The sequence below is a fragment of the Acinonyx jubatus genome, chromosome A3 (assembly GCF_027475565.1).
Source record: "Acinonyx jubatus isolate Ajub_Pintada_27869175 chromosome A3, VMU_Ajub_asm_v1.0, whole genome shotgun sequence".
In the NCBI taxonomy this organism is placed as follows: Eukaryota; Metazoa; Chordata; class Mammalia; order Carnivora; family Felidae; genus Acinonyx; species Acinonyx jubatus.
In genome coordinates this window covers 87,882,391-87,900,913 of record NC_069388.1, presented here as the reverse complement: position 1 = coordinate 87,900,913, position 18,523 = coordinate 87,882,391, and the positions used below count along the sequence as shown (strand labels likewise).

The 18,523-nt window shown below is 53.3% G+C and overlaps 1 protein-coding gene across 4 annotated transcripts in view; it reads left to right on the top strand.

Annotated features, from left to right (window-relative positions):
- Positions 1-202: 202 nt before the first annotated feature.
- Positions 203-18,523, top strand: part of RAB11FIP5 (RAB11 family interacting protein 5) — a 37,792-nt gene continuing 19,471 nt past the window's right edge. The window contains exon 1 of one of the 4 annotated variants that reach the window (XM_027072195.2): positions 203-964. In XM_027072195.2, the coding sequence (XP_026927996.2) occupies positions 534-964 (431 nt within the window). In that variant the 5' untranslated portion in view covers positions 203-533. Of the gene's footprint in view, positions 965-6,702; positions 9,246-18,523 lie in introns of those variants that run through there. The other 3 variants (XM_027072196.2, XM_027072197.2, XM_053200758.1) reach the window with 3 other exon arrangements.

Below are 18,523 nucleotides of genomic sequence, written 5' to 3'. Positions count from 1 at the left end.
GAGCAGGGACATCTTGAAGAAAGATTTGGGATTGGCCGGGAGACGCGGAGCGGGCTTTTCATACCGGGCAGAGGGTGCCGCGCTCCCGCAAGCGAGGCGGGGTTCCGCGGGTGCCCCCAGGCCGGGGCGGGGCCAATGCCGCAGCCCCGCCCACCCCTCTGCAGTGGCCGCGCGCCCCACCCCTTGGTGCCCGTCGGCCCCTCCAGCTCCGGTCGGGTCTGCGGTGGCCAGCGCCGGGGCGCGACAGCCAGGGCCCCCGCTGCACTGCCGCACCGCCGCGCGGGTCTGGGTCGCGGGGCGGGGCAGGGCGAGAGGCGGGGCGCTGACGTCGTGGCGCGGCCGGCGGCCGGGGAGGCGGGGAGGCGGCTGCCGGCTCGGCCCAGCCCAGCCCGCAGCTGCGGCGGCCCGGTGGTGGCGGCGGCGGCGCTCGGAGCCGGCTCCTGACCTCCCTCCGCCCGCTGCCTGGTTCCTCTCACGGTCTCCGTGTCTGCTCCCGCTTTTGCCGGCCCTCGTCCGCTGTCGCCTGCCCCGCCATGGCCCTGGTGCGGGACGCCGAGCCGGCGGCTGGGCCCTCCCGCTGGCTACCCACGCACGTCCAGGTGACTGTGCTGCGGGCCCGCGGGCTGCGGGGCAAGAGCTCGGGAGCGGGCAGTACTAGCGACGCGTACACGGTGATCCAGGTGGGCCGTGAGAAGTACAGCACGTCGGTGGTGGAGAAGACGCCGGGCTGCCCGGAGTGGCGCGAGGAGTGCTCCTTCGAGCTGCCGCCTGGTGCCCTGGACGGCCTGCTGCGGGCGCAGGAGGCCGACGCGGGCCCGGCGCCCTGGGCCGCGGGCTCCGCTGCAGCCTGTGAGCTGGTGCTCACCACCATGCACCGCTCCCTCATCGGCGTCGACAAGTTCCTGGGCCAGGCCACGGTGGCGCTGGACGAGGTCTTCGGCGCAGGCCGCGCCCAGCACACGCAGTGAGTGAGGGGCGCCGAGAGCGCGGAAACGGTTAAAGGCCTCGCTGGGCGGGGCTGGCGGGGGAGCGGGACCCCGAACCTCGGCCAGGGCTGTGCGCCCTTTGCCGCGCGCTCAAGGGCATAAACCGCTTCTTGGGTCCCCTTCCGATCGATCCCCTTCCTTGCGACGTTCAATGCTTGGCTGCTGGTGTGTCCTTGGGTAGCCTAGGGGGGAGGTATGATTGGTGGCCTAGCCTTAGGAGTAGATTGCCCGGTAAAGTTCGGAGTGGGATCCAGAGGCCCTTGCACCATGGGAACCTCAAGAAGGAAAATCTTGGGGCCATTCTTAGGGCCTCTGGGCCTGTCTCCCTTTCCTGGAAGGGGAGGGGCACTGCAGGCGCTTGCCCCAACCCAGGCCCGCAGGGTAGTGGAGAGGCCCACGGCCTCGCCCTGTGGGGGAAGGAAAGGTGCAGTGCTCTACTTGATGGCTAGATTGACCCGAGATGCCCCACCAAATCTGGAAAATGCAGAGGGCATCTGCTTCTTGCCTGGTATTTGGATGGCCTCTGGAACCCTGCCCCTCTGTGTCCCTGTTCTGAAAACAGGAGAACCTCTTAATTAAAGGAAGGAAACCCTTCAGGCAGCCTTCAAGTGTCCTGCCTGTCCTGCTTGAGGTGAAGGCAGCGTCACAGTTAGTGCACAGCAGGAGATCATCTCCCAGCCACTTCCACCTAGAAGGGCCTGTGTGTTTTTTAATCATTTATTTTGGCAGTGTTTAACCTTCCCTGTGTTAAGATCAAGGCTTCAGACTTGGAGCCCCATTTCCTGTTTGGACTTGGGCAGGATCTGAAAGCCAGTCCCTAGGGCTGAGCACCTGCTGTGGATCATTCAAGGGGTTAACTGGGGTGACACCTCCCCTGGACCCCAGGGACCCTGGATGAGGAGGGTAAAGGGATGGGGGCAGGGGTGTGCCCTAGGTGAGGACAGGTGCTGAAAAGGTTTGCCCACCTGGAATGGCATCTAACTGAGTAAATCTAGGAAACCTTGTTGGAGCAGGTGCAGACCCATATGAGAGCAGAATTTGGTTAGAAAGGATCTGACCTTGAATGTTTTTCAAAACGTGTGGAGGAAAGGGCCTTCATGGCTCTGTGGCCTGGAATGGGAAGCTGGGTAGCATAGGGCAGGTTCAGGGCAGGGCTGTGACCTGACTCCACCTCCCCCCTCCCCTGGCCTTCTCCTCTCCTTTTCTCTGAGTTGCTGCTGTTTGGTTGCTGGGTGTGGAATCATGTGGTATAGTTTGGCCCTTGTTTTGTTTTTTTCCTCCGCTTTTCTGTCCTCTCCTTCCTTTCTGGCCGAGGGAGGCTGTGGGGGTGGGGCAGAAAGCTCTCCTCTGGATCTCTTAGCCCTTTTCTTTCCTGAAGAGGCTTCTGTCCCCAAATTCATTCCACCCCTTTCTTTCCTGGTCCTTCAGCCTCCACCACTCAGCTAATCTGACCAGACTAGTACATGATACCCCTGGTATACAGGGGGAGACAGAAAATCTCTAGGCTTGTGGGGAGAGGCCTCTGTGAAGTCCGTGACTTGGGGTGGGGAGAGCTTTGATCTTTTTCAATTTCTGCTCTTGATTTCTTCTTGGTCTTTGGTTCTTCCTGAGCTGTCTGTGCTTGTAGGCCCAGGTTGGCCTGCCTGTTTGCAGCCAAGGACAGTCCCTCTTGGTGAATTTGACTTGCCACCCCTTGATCTGAAGGGAACCTTAATTTATTTTATAGAAGTCCTCTTTCTCACCAGGATCTTTCTGCACCTACCAGCTGCTTTTCCTCTGTTGCATTGACCTGGGTTATTTATAGAACCTGGAGGGGGCAGAAAGGAGAGGGGCCCTCCTGGTGGGACGAGGAAAAGTCTGTGAAATCTGCCTGATCTTCCAGTAAGCTGGACCTAACAGCATGCCTACTGACAGAGGGTGAGAGCTGCTGCTCCCAACTCTGGTCCCCACCTCCCACCTCTGACTTTAATGGCCACTCCTGGGTGCATATCCTGGGAGCACCCTGGCGTGAGCTGTTAAGACAGTGAGTCTGCACATTTCCCAGTGGAGAGAGGGCAAGATGGAGAGGACCAGGGTGTAGCCTCCTCAGCTTTGAATAATGGTGGAGAACACCATCCACTCTAACTCCAGGAGCCAGTCAGTTGTGGTGGTCTCATGGAAGGTAGATAGCAGCCCTATGTCACCAAGACAGAACCTGACTGGGGAAGGGCAGCCTCATGGTTATGATGATGGGGCTGTGGAGTTGCAAGAAGCAGATTCTAGTCTCAAACTTGCCACCTTGTGGCAAGTCAAATAAACTCTTGGTGCCTCAGTTTTCTCATCCGTCCAATGGGGCTATTACAAGATTGATGTGAGGCATGAAATGAGAGTGCAGGTAAAGCATCTAGATGTGGTTGCTGGTCGGTGAAGAGCAATGATAGTGGAGGGAGGCTGTTGGTAACAGTGTCTGGGTGATGTCCCTGCCCTGTAAAAAACTTTCTCATGTGATGGGGGGAAACAATACAGAACTTAGAAGAGCCTGAGCCTGGGAAGACCCTAGGACCATGGGTGGCAGAGTGCATCCAGGAGTATGAGAGTGCCTGATGAAATAGGCTGACCCCTTGCAGTCCTTCATTCTCTTTGCTGCTCCAGGTTTGAGAACTAGGGCTGGGCTTGGGAGGCCTCTTGCGGTGCTGTAGCCCGGCTCGGATCAGCTTGTAGCGCCCCCCAGCAGCCTGGGCTGGAGCTGCCCCTGCCCTGTTGGGGAGGCTGGACAGCCCAGTGTTTAAGAACCTGGAGCCTGGGGTTTCACTCCTAGTTCTAGCAGGCGAGTTTCTTAACCCGTCTCCTCATTTCTGCAAAGGTCAGAAAAATAATTATGGAATCGCAACATTAAATAAGACAGTGTCTGTAAAAGCTTTGGTGTAGTTGCAGACCTAGAGCAAGGCTTCAAAGTATGGGTGTTGTGGTTACGCTGAGGACCCTGCCTTGTGGGATGATGGTGATGATGGTGACTGGTGCGAGGTGCCTTCACGGCTCCTGAAGCTCCTTTGTCAAGGGGTGCTCTTTGAGGTGAGGGATTTCACTGGAGGCTTCCAAATAATTGAAGAGGAAGTCCTCAAAACATAATTTAACGTAATACAGGAGGAAACTGATTATAGCTGTCTCCCCCCAGTAAAGCCATATATGCATCATCACAAGTCTGAAAATCCTGAGATGTTTCTCCACTATTTCCTCTCTGGTTTTTATCTCTGTACCCTTCCTGGTACTACTCTCCAGTGGGTGCTGTGTGTGGAGTAAAAGAGTCCCTGCTGTAAAGAACCCCTCCCCACCCATCCTGGGCCTATTAGATTGATGGTTAGAGCCTGGCCCCTTGGGAAGGCTGAGTCTGGGTTTAATTTGGGTCGGGATCAGTTTGGTTTTTTTTATCCCAAAGAATAGAACTGTTGGGACCATGGACAGGCTGCTAACTGTGGCACCCTGATAGGTTCTGTTGCATCTGGTCAGACCCGTGCCACTGATTTTATGGAGGGCCTTGTGGAGGCCTGTGGCCCAGGACCGCTTAGGTTTGAGACTACAGTATTCTGCCTGGCTGGGCATGGAGACCTGAGATCCCCTTGAGAGTGGTGGGGTTGGGGGCACTGCGAGATGCACCTGAGGGAAAATGCAGCCTGCTGGCCTAGGTTGGGCTGGTGTTTGAGGGCTTCCGTTCATTTCTTAGCCTCCAGACAGCCTGTGCATTCCTGTGCCCGTGACCCCGCAGCCTTCTCTCCACCAGGTTCCAGATGTGACTGCTCCTCAGGAAGTAGCTGAGGCCATGAGGGTCCTTGGTTTTGGCTCCTGCTCCAACCCCAGACCTGTGGAGCTGCTGGGGAAGTCTGCTGTGGCTGTGGGGGGTGGAGGGGTAGGGTCTGACTCCCACTCCCTGAGTTACGGGTAGTTTTTATTTGGGGTTGCTTGAGCAGCGGTGCTGGGGCAGAGGGGAGGGGTAGGAAGTGACTCCTCCGTCCGACTGGGCGGTTCCTGGCTGGCACAGCAGCTTCCCCTTCCCTCTGCATCTGGCCCTGGGTGGGAACCCCGTCTCTGCCCTGTTCTCCTCTCCGAAGCCAGCCGGGGACAGGCATAACTCAGCAGCTCCTCCACTCCAGGCAACCGGAGGGCTCTCCCTTTCCACTGATGGGGGCCGCCGGCTGCACTTGTTATTGTTAGTCCCCTGGTGCCACGACGCTCTTGCCGAAGCTAGATGACTAGCCTGGCCTTGTCCACATTTTCCCTGCCCTTCCTATCCTGTGCCGGGACAGATCATTAACACAATGACAGGAGCTCTCCGGGCTCTCTGCAAGTCAGTTTGCTATGTTTTTCCTTGTACAGGGCCAGTCCTCTGCAAAATTGTGTAGTCATGAAGAAGCGTTGGCCCTTTTCACAGCCAAGTGATAAAAATCAGTCTACAATGTGGGTCCTTTATATAGCTGGCTGTGCTGCCAGTGAAGGGTCTAACGGCTTTGCTTTTAGTGAGCTGCCCGAGGACCCCTTAGGTTATTTCTTCCCTCAGGAAGGATGGCAGCCAGTGAGAAGAGCTGCACTTGGACAGCCCAGTGTTGGTCGGTTGGTTGGTCGGGCTGAGGCCTGGGTGTGGGGCTGGGCCCAGGCCTCTCCTTAGTGAAGGGCAAGCCAGCAGGGACTCCGCAGGTTCCATTCCCAGGAGGCAGCACTTCTAGGAGCTGCACAAGGGAAGGGCTTTGTCACGGGCCACCTCAACCTTCAGCTGACCCAGGGGTTGGGGTGTGGTGGGGAGGGGAAGCACAGCCCTTGATCATGGAGTTGCAATGTCAGAGCTCGAAGAGTGCTTCGATGAGGGGGCTGAGGCTGGGGAGGGGAGCGATACCGACTCAGCTACTCAGCCGCCAGTGGAGGGTGGGGCTCTGCTGGTCTCTGTTAGGCCCTGGCAGCCCGTAGGATTTCGGGCCAACGAAGAGAAGGCATTTGGGGCCCTGTGTGCATCCCAGGGGGTTATAGTGTGAGAAGGACATTGCTGCTAGGATAGGGTAGGGGGCCTTGGGGCTTATCTATGGGCCTGGAGGAGCAGTCTCATCCACAGGCTTTTCTGGAGTGTCTGGACACTGGGTGGGGTAGAGGGGATCAGAGGAGGGGAGGGCGTGGATATCCCAGCCTGAATGCCGGGAAGGTAATGGCTTTGTTAGGAGGATGAACTGCACATTTTTGGAGAAAGGGCCATAGGCAAGTGCTGTGTTTTCAGGCCTTGCCAGGGAGAACTGGAGATGTTCAGAGCATACAGAGCTGCTGGGCTCGGCTGTGGTCAGGGACACCTCCTTGAGGAAGAGACGAACACTGAAGACCTGTGAGGTCCACCTTGGCAGCATGTAGCAGTCTGTTTCAGGGGGCTGTTATTGCCTTGTTAGGGAGGCATATCATTTACTAAGCCATTTCTTTGTGCTGCCACTGTCCTATGGGCTTGACTTACTGTAGCTCACAGGAGCCCCTTGAGGTATAGGTATTGTTACTCTGTTTAACAAATGGAGAAACTGAGGCACAGAGAGGTGAAGTAACTTCTTTTTTTTCACTTAAAAATTTTTTTAATGTATATTTTTATTTTTTATTTTCTTTACAAAAATTTTTTAACGTTTTTTATTTATTTTTGAGACAGAGAGAGACAGAGCATGAACGGGGGAGGGGCAGATAGAGAGGGAGACATAGAATCAGAAGCAGGCTCCAGGCTCTGAGCCATCAGCCCAGAGCCTGACACAGGGCTCGAACTCACGGACTGTGAGATCATGACCTGAGCTGAAGTCAGACGCTTAACCGACTGAGCCACCCAGGCACCTCTTTAGTGTTTATTTTTGAGAGAGCTCATGAGCTTGCATGAGCGGGGGAGGGGCAGAGAGAGAGAGAGGGAGATAGAGGATTTGAAGACTCTTGTGCTGACAGCCCAATGCAGGGCTTGAACTGATGAACCGTGAGATCATGACCTGAGCCAAAGTTGGACGCTTAGCCAACTAAGCCACCCAGGCACCCTGAAATGACTTTTCTAAAGGCACACATACATGGCAGGGTCAGGATTTGCACCCGGGCACCCTAGCTTCAGATTCTGTGCTCTTCATCACCACTCTATACTGTCCCCCTCAGTTTCCCCCCATTTCTTTCATGATTTGGTTCTGCATAGGACGGGGGTTCTGCTGCTGCCCTCCTGAAGGTTTCTCTCTCCTCCGCAGGGCCAATCTCTGGGGCTCTGTAAGCATGGCCTGCTTCTCTTGTGTGAGGCCTTGGCTGATTGGGGCGTGTGTGATCTGCAGCTCCAAATCCAGCCATGTCTGTCTCAGGGGCTGGAGGTGTTGTGTGGGACTTTGGGAGGGAGGATATCAGTGTCACCAGAGTGTCTCTCAGGAGCTTGGGGGAGCCTGGGAAGCTCTGCCTTGGCCCTGGACACCCCAGCCCTGGAGAGATTTGCTCCCATTGGCTTGTGCAGTAGAGCAGAGCTTGGGAGCATCACCAGATATAAGACTTCCTGACCTTTCTCAAGAATCACGTGCTTGTTTTGCTGTGACAGAACACTCTGAGCCATCCAGTGCCTCACAGTGATGCAGTCGTTTGCTTTTTTTTTTTTTTTTTCTTTTGTTCAATATTTAGGAAGCAATTACTAGGCAACCGCTGTGCCTAGGTCAGGGCTTTGGAGAAAACAAGAGAAAGAAATGTATAGCCCTTTCCCTAGAAGGGCAAAAATGTGTTTGAAACAAGACTTACTCAGGAAGGATAATTAACCTACAAAGCAGCATACACACATGTGAGAGAAGGAAGGGGTCAGGAGAAGGGTGAATTCAGCAGGGTTGGAGTGATCAGGGTGGCTTTCTGGGGGAGGCAGGTCCTTGAATGATAGCTGAGGCTGTGATGGAGGCTGGGTGAGTTTTTGGGAGGGAGACTTCCCTTCCTGAAGGGAAAGTGAGTGTTCTGGGGCTGGGCCGGGAGAGGGGAGCTGATCTTAGTTTCCTCCGTGCCTCTCTTAGCAAAACAGCTTGACTTTATATTTATTTATTTATTATTATTTTAATATAGTGGTAGTATTTAACATTTTGTTTTATTTTGTGTTTTTTTTAAAGTTTATTTATTTTGAGAGAGAGAGACCACACGTGCTCATGTGGGTGGGGGGCAGAGAGAGAGGGTGAGAGAGAATCCCAAGCGGGCTCCACGCTGTGCCTGCCGTGGGGCTCGTCTCACAAATCATGACCTGAACCGAAATCAATTGTCGATGCTTAACTGACTAAGGCACCCAGGTGCCCCATTATTATCATTTCTTTGAGTAGTTTACTTGGTTCAAATTCTGAAGGTACAGAAGGTGTGCCATGAAAAAATCTCCTTTGCCCTGACCTTAAATCATCCAGCTCCTGTCTTCAGAGGCATGAGTATTGCCAGTTCTTGGGTAACTTTTCAAAGTTATTCTATGCATTTAATGTTTGTCTGCACAAATACAGCGTTCTCCACACACAGGTTTTACCTATGCTCAGACTGACCATCCCACACAGGATGTTTATTTGTCATCTCCACCTATGGTGCGTCTGAACTGGGACCCTGGCAGAGGGGACAGACACTGCTTAGCTTTGTCCCCTATGACCCAACACTCCTATGTTGGGTGAATATGGGGTTAGGATCAAACTGGAGAGGGGGTGTGGTTAAGTAGAATTTCTTCCTAGTCCCCAACCCCCATTTGACCAAGACCGTCTGAGAGAGGTCATCTTGCTGGTTCTCTCCTTCCTCCTGGACAGAGTCATCACTGGGGGGTCCTGGGCCACCTTGCTCCTAGGGGCTGATGACGGCTTATAAAAGGCCCTTGATAGACCGTGAACCCAAATCTTTATGTGTGGTTTGGCCTACTTTTCAGAGTGCTTTCCTGGCATCATCTCATTTCATTCTTCCCTGTGGGCAGACAAGGTGACCCCCATTTTTACAGATGTGGAGACTGCCGTCTCGGGAGGTGAAATGACTTGTCCAAGGTCACATGACTTGTTAGTGGCAGCCAGATCTCTGACTTGCAAGCCCAGTGCTTTTTCCCCTACCTCGTGCTTTTGGCTGTACACACTTCCTGCTGCTGTTGGGGTGGTTAGACTCGTCTCTGGGCATTTTTATGGCTTTTCCTCTGCCAAGTGAGCATAGTCGCTGGCCAGTCTGAGGCAAGCTGACAGTGACAGGCCTCTGGAGCCTGCAGCAGTAGGGGGCACTAGCTGAGATGTTTGTGCCTAGGAGGGAAGCTGGACCTGGCTGGGCTCTGAGGTGAGTTGAGCAAGCCATGTCCACGGAGGCTGGGGCGGCTCTTGAAGTGACGCTTCTGGGCTCTGAGGACTATTGGTTCTAGAGTGGGTGATAAGAATCATCCTGTGGCCGATAAGAGGCAATATCCTGCCCCAGGACTGCGTCTGGCTTACAGTCTTGCTGTAGATACCAAATCAAAGGGTGGGTTTGATTGTGGGCGTGGGGAGCCAGAAGATGGGCCTGAGGGCCCTGCACACGTCTTTGTATCTGATAGTATGTGAGGAAGAATGCTTCTGTGGGGTTTTGGAGAGGAGGAAGGGCATCCCATGCAGGAGACTGTGGGGAGGAGGTTTTCCAGCTTCCCTCCAGCTCCCTGAGTAATGACAGTCTTAGTTGGCACCCCTCCCGCCCCTAACTGGCTTTTCTTATTACTCCCTTTTACAGAGGTGAAATGATTGGTTTAAAGCCACTGAGTAGATCCAGAACTAGAACCTGGATCTCCTTCCTGTCTTCCTGCTATGACCTTAAAATAATTTTTTTTCAACTTATTTTTGGGACTAGCTGAGTCCTTGCCAATTCCATCTCATTTATCCAGCAAGTATTGGAAAGTGTTCCAAATATCAGGCCCCATCCCTGGGTTTGGGGGTAAAAGGTAAGTAGCAGTCCCTGCTGTCATTAAGTACTGAGAGTGCAGGGTGGAGGCACCCTACCGCTAGGGGAGGAAAGGAGGCCCTAGAGGGAGGGCACTCCTAGCCCCTCCCATTGCTCCTGTCCTAGTTTAGGAAATTATTATTATTTTTTTTTTACTTCTGTTCTGGACTGTTAGCATAGCTGCTGCTGCCTTTTTATAAACCAGAATGGCAGTTTATTAATTTACGATGAGAAGTAACCGCTGAGGCGTACGGAGTTGCTTGGGTCAGCCCAGCCATGGGACCTGCCTTGGGTTGTGTCAGCTTCCTGCCTGTCGCCCCTGCCTTGTATCTGTGCTGTCCTTGTCCCTGCTGTCCCACGCTCTTCCTACAGCACAGCATCCATCAGGCTGGGTCCTTGTTTTGTACCCCATAGTGCTCTTCAGGGCCCGGAATAAAGTCACAGCCCTTAAGTGCAGTGTTGGAGGCAGTCTCCTACATGCCCCAAAGCCCCTTTCTGCCTGTCTTTACCTGTCACCACCCTCCCGAAATCATCGTAGTACTCCCCTTTAACTTTCCTATGCAGCTTGTGCACTTTCGTGGTGTTGACCACGTTCCTGATTTATGTGGTTATCTTATTTCCCCACCAAGATGTGAGCTGCTTGAGGACTCTCCCTTCTTGTTCCTGGCACATACTTGGGAAATGTTGGGAGGTCTAGCTGAGGCCTCCTATGTCTGGGTGAGAGCCCTGTGCCTCTAAGAGGGATGGTGTTGGGGGCACCTGGGTGGCTCAGTTGGTTAAGTGTCCAGCTTCAGCTCAGGTCATGATCTTGCAGTTCATGAGTTCAAGCCCCATACCGGGCTCTTTGCTGACAGTGCAGAGCCTGGAGCCTGCTTTGGATTCTGTGTCTCCCTCTTTCTCTCTGCCCTTCCCCCACTCTCTCCCTCAAAAATAAATAAACATTAAAAAAAATTAAGAGGGACGGTGTTGGCATTGAGTGCCGGGATCCCACATGCCAGGCCCTGTGCTGAGGTTTGGCCATGAGTGGGCAGGGCTGAGCTCACAGGTCCGCACAAGGCTCAGAGACCAGGAGCAGGGCTGAGTCATAGCATAAGGAAAAAAAGCCTGTGTCCTGGCCTCTGGGGTTTAATGGAAATGCACTGTTAGTCCCAAGTGGGACCAGAAGGACAGTGTAAATGAATCCGTGCTCCCTAACATAACCATAATGCCCTTATCACACACAAAATCAACAGTTCCTTAATAATCATCCAGTATCAGAGTCCATATTCAAATTTCTCTGATATCAGAACTTTTTCTTCCTAGGTGGTTTGCTGAGTCAGGATCAGATAGGGCTCCCATCCTATGCCTGGTTAGACCTCCCAGTGTGACTGTCCCTCCCCCTCTATCTCAGACCCTTGCCTGATAGAACTGGGTCACTTGTCCTTGAGGCTGACACTGTGGCCCTGGCTGAGGAGCTCCTCATGTTGCCCTTCACCTTGGTTCTCCAGCCCCTGAGCACTAGTTGTTGGGTCTGGAAGGCCTGGTCCCCATGCCCCACCTGCTGAAAGGAGTCCTTCCACGTGGGGTGGCTGAGGCGGGTGCCTGGCCTCGCTGTCAGGGTCTCTCTGTCAGTGAGGCCCAGCTTGAGCAGTGGGTCCTGTTAGTCCGACCCAGCCACCATGGTTCCCCATCACCGTGTCACCCAGTGGGTTTAGCATTCGTGGATGAGCACCACCTCTGTCCCCAGTTCTGCCTTTTCTTCTGCACCTTTCAGGAATCTGGCATAAGGAAGAGCTTTCCCTCTCAACTCTGGGGTCACTCTCCATAGGAATAGCAGGAATGGCAATTCTTTGCCATTATTTTTCAAGTATTGATGGCTTTCAAATTAAAAATCCACCCTGCTCCATGATAGTGTGCATGATCCTAGTTATTTACACATCAGGGGGTTCCTGCCAAAGCAGAGATGACAGGGTCTCATGAACCTGGGGATGGTGGAGACAAGGCGGCTCGTGTCTGGGGCTGCAGCTCTCTCCAGGGCAAATGATTTACTCTGTACGACATCACTCGAAATGGCTGATGGCTGGCTTGGAGTAGGAATATGGGGGCAGATAATGTTAAGGATAGATATTTTTGTGTTTTCTCCTGCAGTTTTCTCCAACATTTACTTTCTGGGGTGCAAATCCTCTCCACTCAGAGCCCTGTAGCCCCCATTTGTACTAACTCTCTACATGGGGAGAGTGAAGTCAGGAAAGGAGAGCTGGCTCAGTATATCTTTCTCTCCTTTGTGCTGGCTCCTCACTTTCCCTTCTGGAAGATTCTCCAGCCAGTACATCAGGCCTTTTCGCTTCATTTGCCTCAGAGGGTGGGGTTCGATTCCTGCCACTGTCAGCTTTGCAAGACCCCTCATTCCCAGCCTGGTGGTAGCTGTTCGGTAGCCTGAAGTGAGGCCTGTCTCTGCTGAGGTGGCATCCATAGTCACAAGAGAGAAACTGCATACCTGGTGGGTTATAGCTGTAGCAAAGAAAGGTCAGGTGAGGAGCAACCCTCCAGGAAGTTAGAGATTGTGGTATTGGGGCATGATCAAAACAAGCTTGCCTGCTCCCTAGCTAGTAGGTGCATTTGGCTGTTTTTGTTTTTCTGGAGTCACCTTCACTGGCGTGCAGGGTATTGAGGGTTAGGCTGAGCACTGTAGCATGACGCTGGAGAGACTCAAGGCCTTGAGCCAGCTTCTGGCCCCTGGGCAGGCCCTCCCATACCCCTGGGTGGGAAATGGGGAGCAGTGCCTGTCCTCTGCTTTGAGATCTCAGCCTGGGTGTTGTGTAGTGGGGCAGGAGGGAAAGACCTGCTTTTTTGCTGCCTTTGCTCCCTCCCTACTCTAGAGCAGATATTCTGAGTCCTTGTGGTCCCACGGACCCCTTTGGTATCTGGTGAAGCCCGTAGACCCCTTTTCAGAACAACCCCTTCAACTGGATAGAATATAAAGTACACCAATGATATTGAAGTACATTTATCAATATGTGGAAACATTTGTTAAAGTAACATGTCTGTTATCACTATATTAAGTGATGCAGTCTAGTGATTGTCTAACAGCTTTAAAGTTCAGGGGGCAGTTGGGTGGCTCAGTTGGTTAAGCGTCCGACTTTGGCTCAGGTCGTGATCTTGCAGTCCATGGGTTCGAGCCTCGCATCGGGCTCTGTGCTGACAGCTCGGAGCCTGGAGCCTGCTTCAGATTCTGTGTCTCCCTCTCTCTCTGCCCCTCCCCCACTTGCACTGTCTCTCAATCTCTCAAAAAATAAATAAACTTTAAAAAAGTTAAAGTTCAGAGTAGTGATGGATATCAACCATATTTTGTAACATCTGCCACAACTGTCATGGGATGTAAAAATGTCTGGTTTCTCTTGGTAACACACTTATGGGTACTGACTGCTACTATATACCATTACTGTTGGCAAAAACTCATCATTGGCGGAAATACTAAATTTCAGTTAGAGGTTAGGGGAAAGAAAGATGTAACTTGTCTTCCATCTAACACATAACCCTGCCCTAGAGAAATAAGGGGGTGACTTTGGATTCCTTGGTTGGGCAGGGACATGGGGACATGGGTCTCTGTGTGTTGGTTGTACTTGCAGACAGGGGCAGTCTAGTGCAGTGATCAAGGTCAGGGTCTCTGGAGTCAGGGAGCTTGAGTTCACGTCCTGGCTCTCCTACTTACTGAAAAGAACCGTGTGACTTAACTCATTGGACTTCTCTGTGCCTCCGTGTCTGCATCTGCAGAAACACGTGAGCTGACGCTCGTCTGGCATTTCTCCTGTGCCAGGCCCCATTTTCTGAGTGCTCCACAGATAGCCCACTTAACGTTCCTAGTTGTCTTGTGAGGAGAGCAGATTGGATATCCGTTACCCCCACATTATAGGTAGGTATGGAAACTGAGGTGTATAGATTAAGTGACCTGTCCTGGGTGGTGGGGCTGGGGCTTAAACCAGGTAGCCTGGCTCCACAGGCCGTGCTTGTAGCCACCCTCGAGGTCTGCCCCCCACACCCACCTCACAGGGCTGTTAAGAGGATTAGTAAGGTATCATGGGAGTGTTGAGTGCATAGTATGGTGCCCAGCACACAATAAGTGATAAAGGAGAGGTGTAGCTATCAATGGTGATAAGATTAGTGTCCTAATGATGGGCTAGAATGTGGTCAACACCCAACCTCCCTCACCTTCACCGACCTCCATTCACTGGGTTGGGCACTTCCCAGATCTAGCTCAGTGCCTTCTCTCCCAAGGAAGTGAATGAGATTCTTCACTCAGAAATGGGGGGTAAGGCTGTCAGGATTAAAGAAGGCCCCTTTTTGGAACTGTCCCCTTTAAGCCTGGCACCTGTGGCTCCTGCCCTTGGAGGGCTCCTATTGGGGATGGGAGGCAGGGAGCACTCCCTTGCTTTCCAGGAGCTCCTGGTCTCATGGGTAAGACCCATGGGTTTGTAATGAGAGAAACATTACACAATTATTCAATGGTGAATGGGGACAGATAAGTTCCAAAGTCAAATCCTAGATTAATTTGTTCATTCACTGAACAAATATTTAGATGTCTGCTGTTTTTAAGTGCGGGGGATGCAGAGATGAACGGAATACAGTTGCTGCCTATAGAGCAGGGGAGGACAGATGTCTCATCATTGTACTGTGTAGGACACACACACACACACACACACACACACACCCGCACGTGGGATGTCCAGTAGTACTAAGTACACTGAAGAAACAGAATAAGGCATGTGCCCTGGGGGTACTAGGGAAGACTGAGGAGGTGCCGATGAACGGACACCTGATGTGAGTGAGTGAGGGAACCGTGGCCTGACGATCTGGGAGGATCAAGTGCAGTGGCCTTGGGCTCAGGGACATCAAGAAGGTGAGTGTGGGATGAGTGGTGCAGAGCGTCAGAGGAGCCAGGACCCAAAGATGGGACCTTTCTACCATTCTGAGGAGCAGGGTGTTTTGTGCCTATTTGCCGGTGGAGCAGGGATGGTAGGGAGTTGTCCTGTCCAGGGGGGCGATCGTGGTGGACTGGACTGCAGGGTGACAGTGGTGACACGGGTAGAATTCTGGATATAATTTGCACATAGAACCAGCAGAGTTCAAAGTTTAGATGTGGGGTGCGAGGTGGGGGAGAAGAGACAAAGATGGTCCTGGGTTTGGGGACTGAACAAATGACATGTGGGGGCTAACTGGGGCACCATTATTTGGGTCATAAGCTGCATTTGGGGCTGATAAGAACTGACGATGAGTCAGGTGTGCCTGGGCCTGTGTGTCACAGCCCTTACTGCCCCCGGTCTCTGACAGGACCTGCCCTGACCTGGGCATGTGTGAATTGGACATCAGTCCTAGGTTGGCTCACCGGGTGCTGGGCATTTCCAGTTATGGTGTGTGGCAGCTGTTAGCCCAGCAGCATTCCCTGATAAGTAGGTGGAGAGCTGGGTACCGCGGGCCGGGAAGCCCCACTGACAGGAGTAACTAAGGTTGTAATCTTGGGAACAGGTGAGGCAACTAGCCCCCTACCCCTTCCATCCCACCTTTGTCCTCTGTCCCTGGGGTGTGGGGGGAGGCAGGGCAAGAGGCTGAGTGCCAAGTCCTAAGTCCAAGCTGGCCCTGCTGAACTTTTGTCAGCCTGAGGGAGCTTGTGGGAGGTCTGGCTGATGAGCAAGGGGCCTTGAAGGCTTCTCCATGGTTCTGTCCTCCCAGGAATTCTTGACTCTGATGGCCATTGGGGGAGGCTGGGCTGCCCTCAGATAGGGTTTTAATGGCCTGCAGACAGGACAAAGCCCCAAGGTTCCCTCAGTGACCATTCCAGGGTGTCGGAATCCCGACATCCTCCTGGGATTGTGCCAGCATCTGTGGTATACGTCCAGGAATTTTCCAACCTCTGTCGCTGGACAGGGTGTCCAGAGGCCTGAGTGTTTGCATTCAGTTTTATGAGAAATGTTACATCTTAAAGGTCAAGGGCGTGGGCTGAGAGTTCAGCATCCTCATGTTCAGGTTCCAATCCATTGCTTACCCGCTGTGTGACTCAGGCAAGTGACAAACCTCTGTGGGTTAGTTTCCTCATCTACAGAATGGAGAAAATGGACCCCGCTTCCTGGACTGTGTGGGTAGTAAAGGAGGTACAGAACCTTGGACATGAGCGTGCCACACGTCTCCCCCTCTCACGTGTGGTCCACAGCAGCATGGGCATCCCCCGGAAGCTGGGTGGAAATGGAGCCTCTCAGACGTCCATGGCCTCAGATCTGCATTTTAACCAGACCCAGTGATCCTTTTGCACTTTGCAGTTCGGGAAGCGCTGATGTATGTTACTCCTGAAGCTCAGCATTGTAGCTATGCATCTCTCTTCAGGGACAAGGAGTTTCCTCTTACTCTTCCTTCTCATCGGTGCCCATCATGGGTTGGTTGCAGACACACTGGGGACAAGTCCCAGATAATGATCGTCACTGTCAAACCCTCGTCTCCTGCGTGTGTGCTGCCTGGGCCTTGGAGACTTCAGATGCCCCACCCACCTTGACCCTCACACTGTCTGAGAGTAAATGGGAAGCATTGGCTCCGCACTGACCAGGGGTCCAAGAGGGTGGCTCCCACTGGATGTCTGAGGACACGGAGGTATAGGGAAGTAACCTGGTAAGTGGTGGGGGCCAGGGTGTGCACTCAGGATGCAGAGCCCAGCTCTTAGCCACCATGCTTTGCTGCCATGGGCATCCAGATGAGAGCTCCAAGCAAGGGGTGGGTGGAGCAAGAGGAAAAAGAGAGGGAGTGGAGGCAGGGAATCACTGAGAGGTTGTAACATCTCAGAATTTACTGCCATGCACTATTTATTTACTTTGTAGCTGTGTACCCTGGGGGTTACTCAGTAAGTATCTGCAGGGAACCCAGTCCTGCTAGGGAGACCTTGAGCACCCAGAATATGACAGGACTAGGTAGCTGTGGAGCAGACTGCAAACAGATCTGGTTGTGGAGTGAGTTTGGTTCAGAGTGCCTGTGCCTGGTCAGAAAGAGGAAGAATTGGGCTGGCCCAGGATGGTGGCAGCTGCGAGATCTTCCCAGAGGAGGTGGGACTGGAGCTGGGCCACAGGACCCTGTAGGCACATTCCCCGTGGGAGCCCCGCTTTGTGGGGATGAGATGCCCAGTGGGATCTGCTGCATGTGGGGCTCTGTAAAGAGAATCTCCATCGTTTCACTGAGGGATCATCAGCCCATGTCGGCAATGTCTGTGGCCTTCTAGCCTCCAGTGGACCGTGTGCCACAGGGTCTGGCAGGTCTGGGATTTTCTAGGGGCCATCTGGATAGGCAGGAGGAGGAAGCAGAAGCAAGGGGTCGAGGAGAGGGATGTGGGCTTTGTCTGGGAGCTGGTGGTTATGTGGCCTTGCCATCCCAGCTGGTGTGGGTCATACTCTTTGGAGAAGGCCTGCTCTGGTTGAGTCCCAGGACACCCAAGGTGCCTGGCAGGGTCCAGTTCAGTCCTGCCCTGGACTGGTAGGGAGGTAGATGGGTGACAGTGGCTGGGGTCCAGAGGCAGCCTCACTCTGCTCTGGATGGGGGAGTCTCAGAAAATGGTAAGGAAAGTCTTTCCTCTTCACTCCTGGCCTTCCTGAAAAGCAGGTCGGAGACAGACAAGCAGACAGACAGACACAGACCCAAATTCCCTGGGGAAAAGCAGGAGAAGCAGAGGTGACCTTATGTGGGGGTAGGGAAGGGCAGGGAACAAGGATCCTTTAGGCAGAGGACCTAAGCCTCCCTGTGGTCTAATGATGTAAGCTCCCTTCATCTGAAGGGTGAGAGGGGAGAGGCCAGCAGCCTGTTCTGTGGCTCAAGCAACTGAGGAGATAAGATAGGAACAAGCGTTTTCTTTGGTCTCTTTTTCCTATTGTGACAGTAATATATATATATATATATATATATATATATATATATATTATATATTCCTTATAAAAAATTCAAACCGGACAAAAATACTCAATGGAGGCGGTCATTGTTCCCTGCAGCCTCACCCCCCACAGATAGCTACTGTTCATCCTGCGATGTATGGAGTGTGACCAGCTGGGACTGAGGGCCCCTGACCTTTATGCCCCAGCAAAGGATGTCTGTACTTGCCGATTCCAGTTACTCAGAGCTAGTGGGTTTGGGGTGGAGTCCACACAGTTCTCTTTTTCTCCACCTCCCAGGATCTTCTGTGCTAGATAGGGCCTGGTCTAGGTTTGGAGAAAGTGACTAGGGCCCGGCCTTTAAAGAGTCAGAGTGTCAGGCCCAGGGTGGGCACTGGCTTGAGAAAGTAGGGGTGTGAGGATGTTGATGCAAGCTGGTTTGTTTTTCTAGTAACCCTCCCCTCTTGCCCCCAGACACATCCTCTCACACATGCCTTTGATCTCTCAGCTCTCTCTCTTCTCGCCACACTTCTCCCTCCTCCTCCTGCCCCTGCATACTGTGAGAGCATGGAGACGTGCACGCACACTTTGAGCAGGGTCCTCTGTCCTGCCTGCCTGTGCCACCGTCTGCCCTGACGCAGCCTGCCCGGTGGATGGTCTAGGAGGGAAAACCAGCGGCCCTGGCTCACTGCACTCGGGCCATCGCGTGGGTCACCTAGGACAGGACAGGCGCGTAGCTCATAATGGGCACACAAGGGTGCAGTCATGATGGAC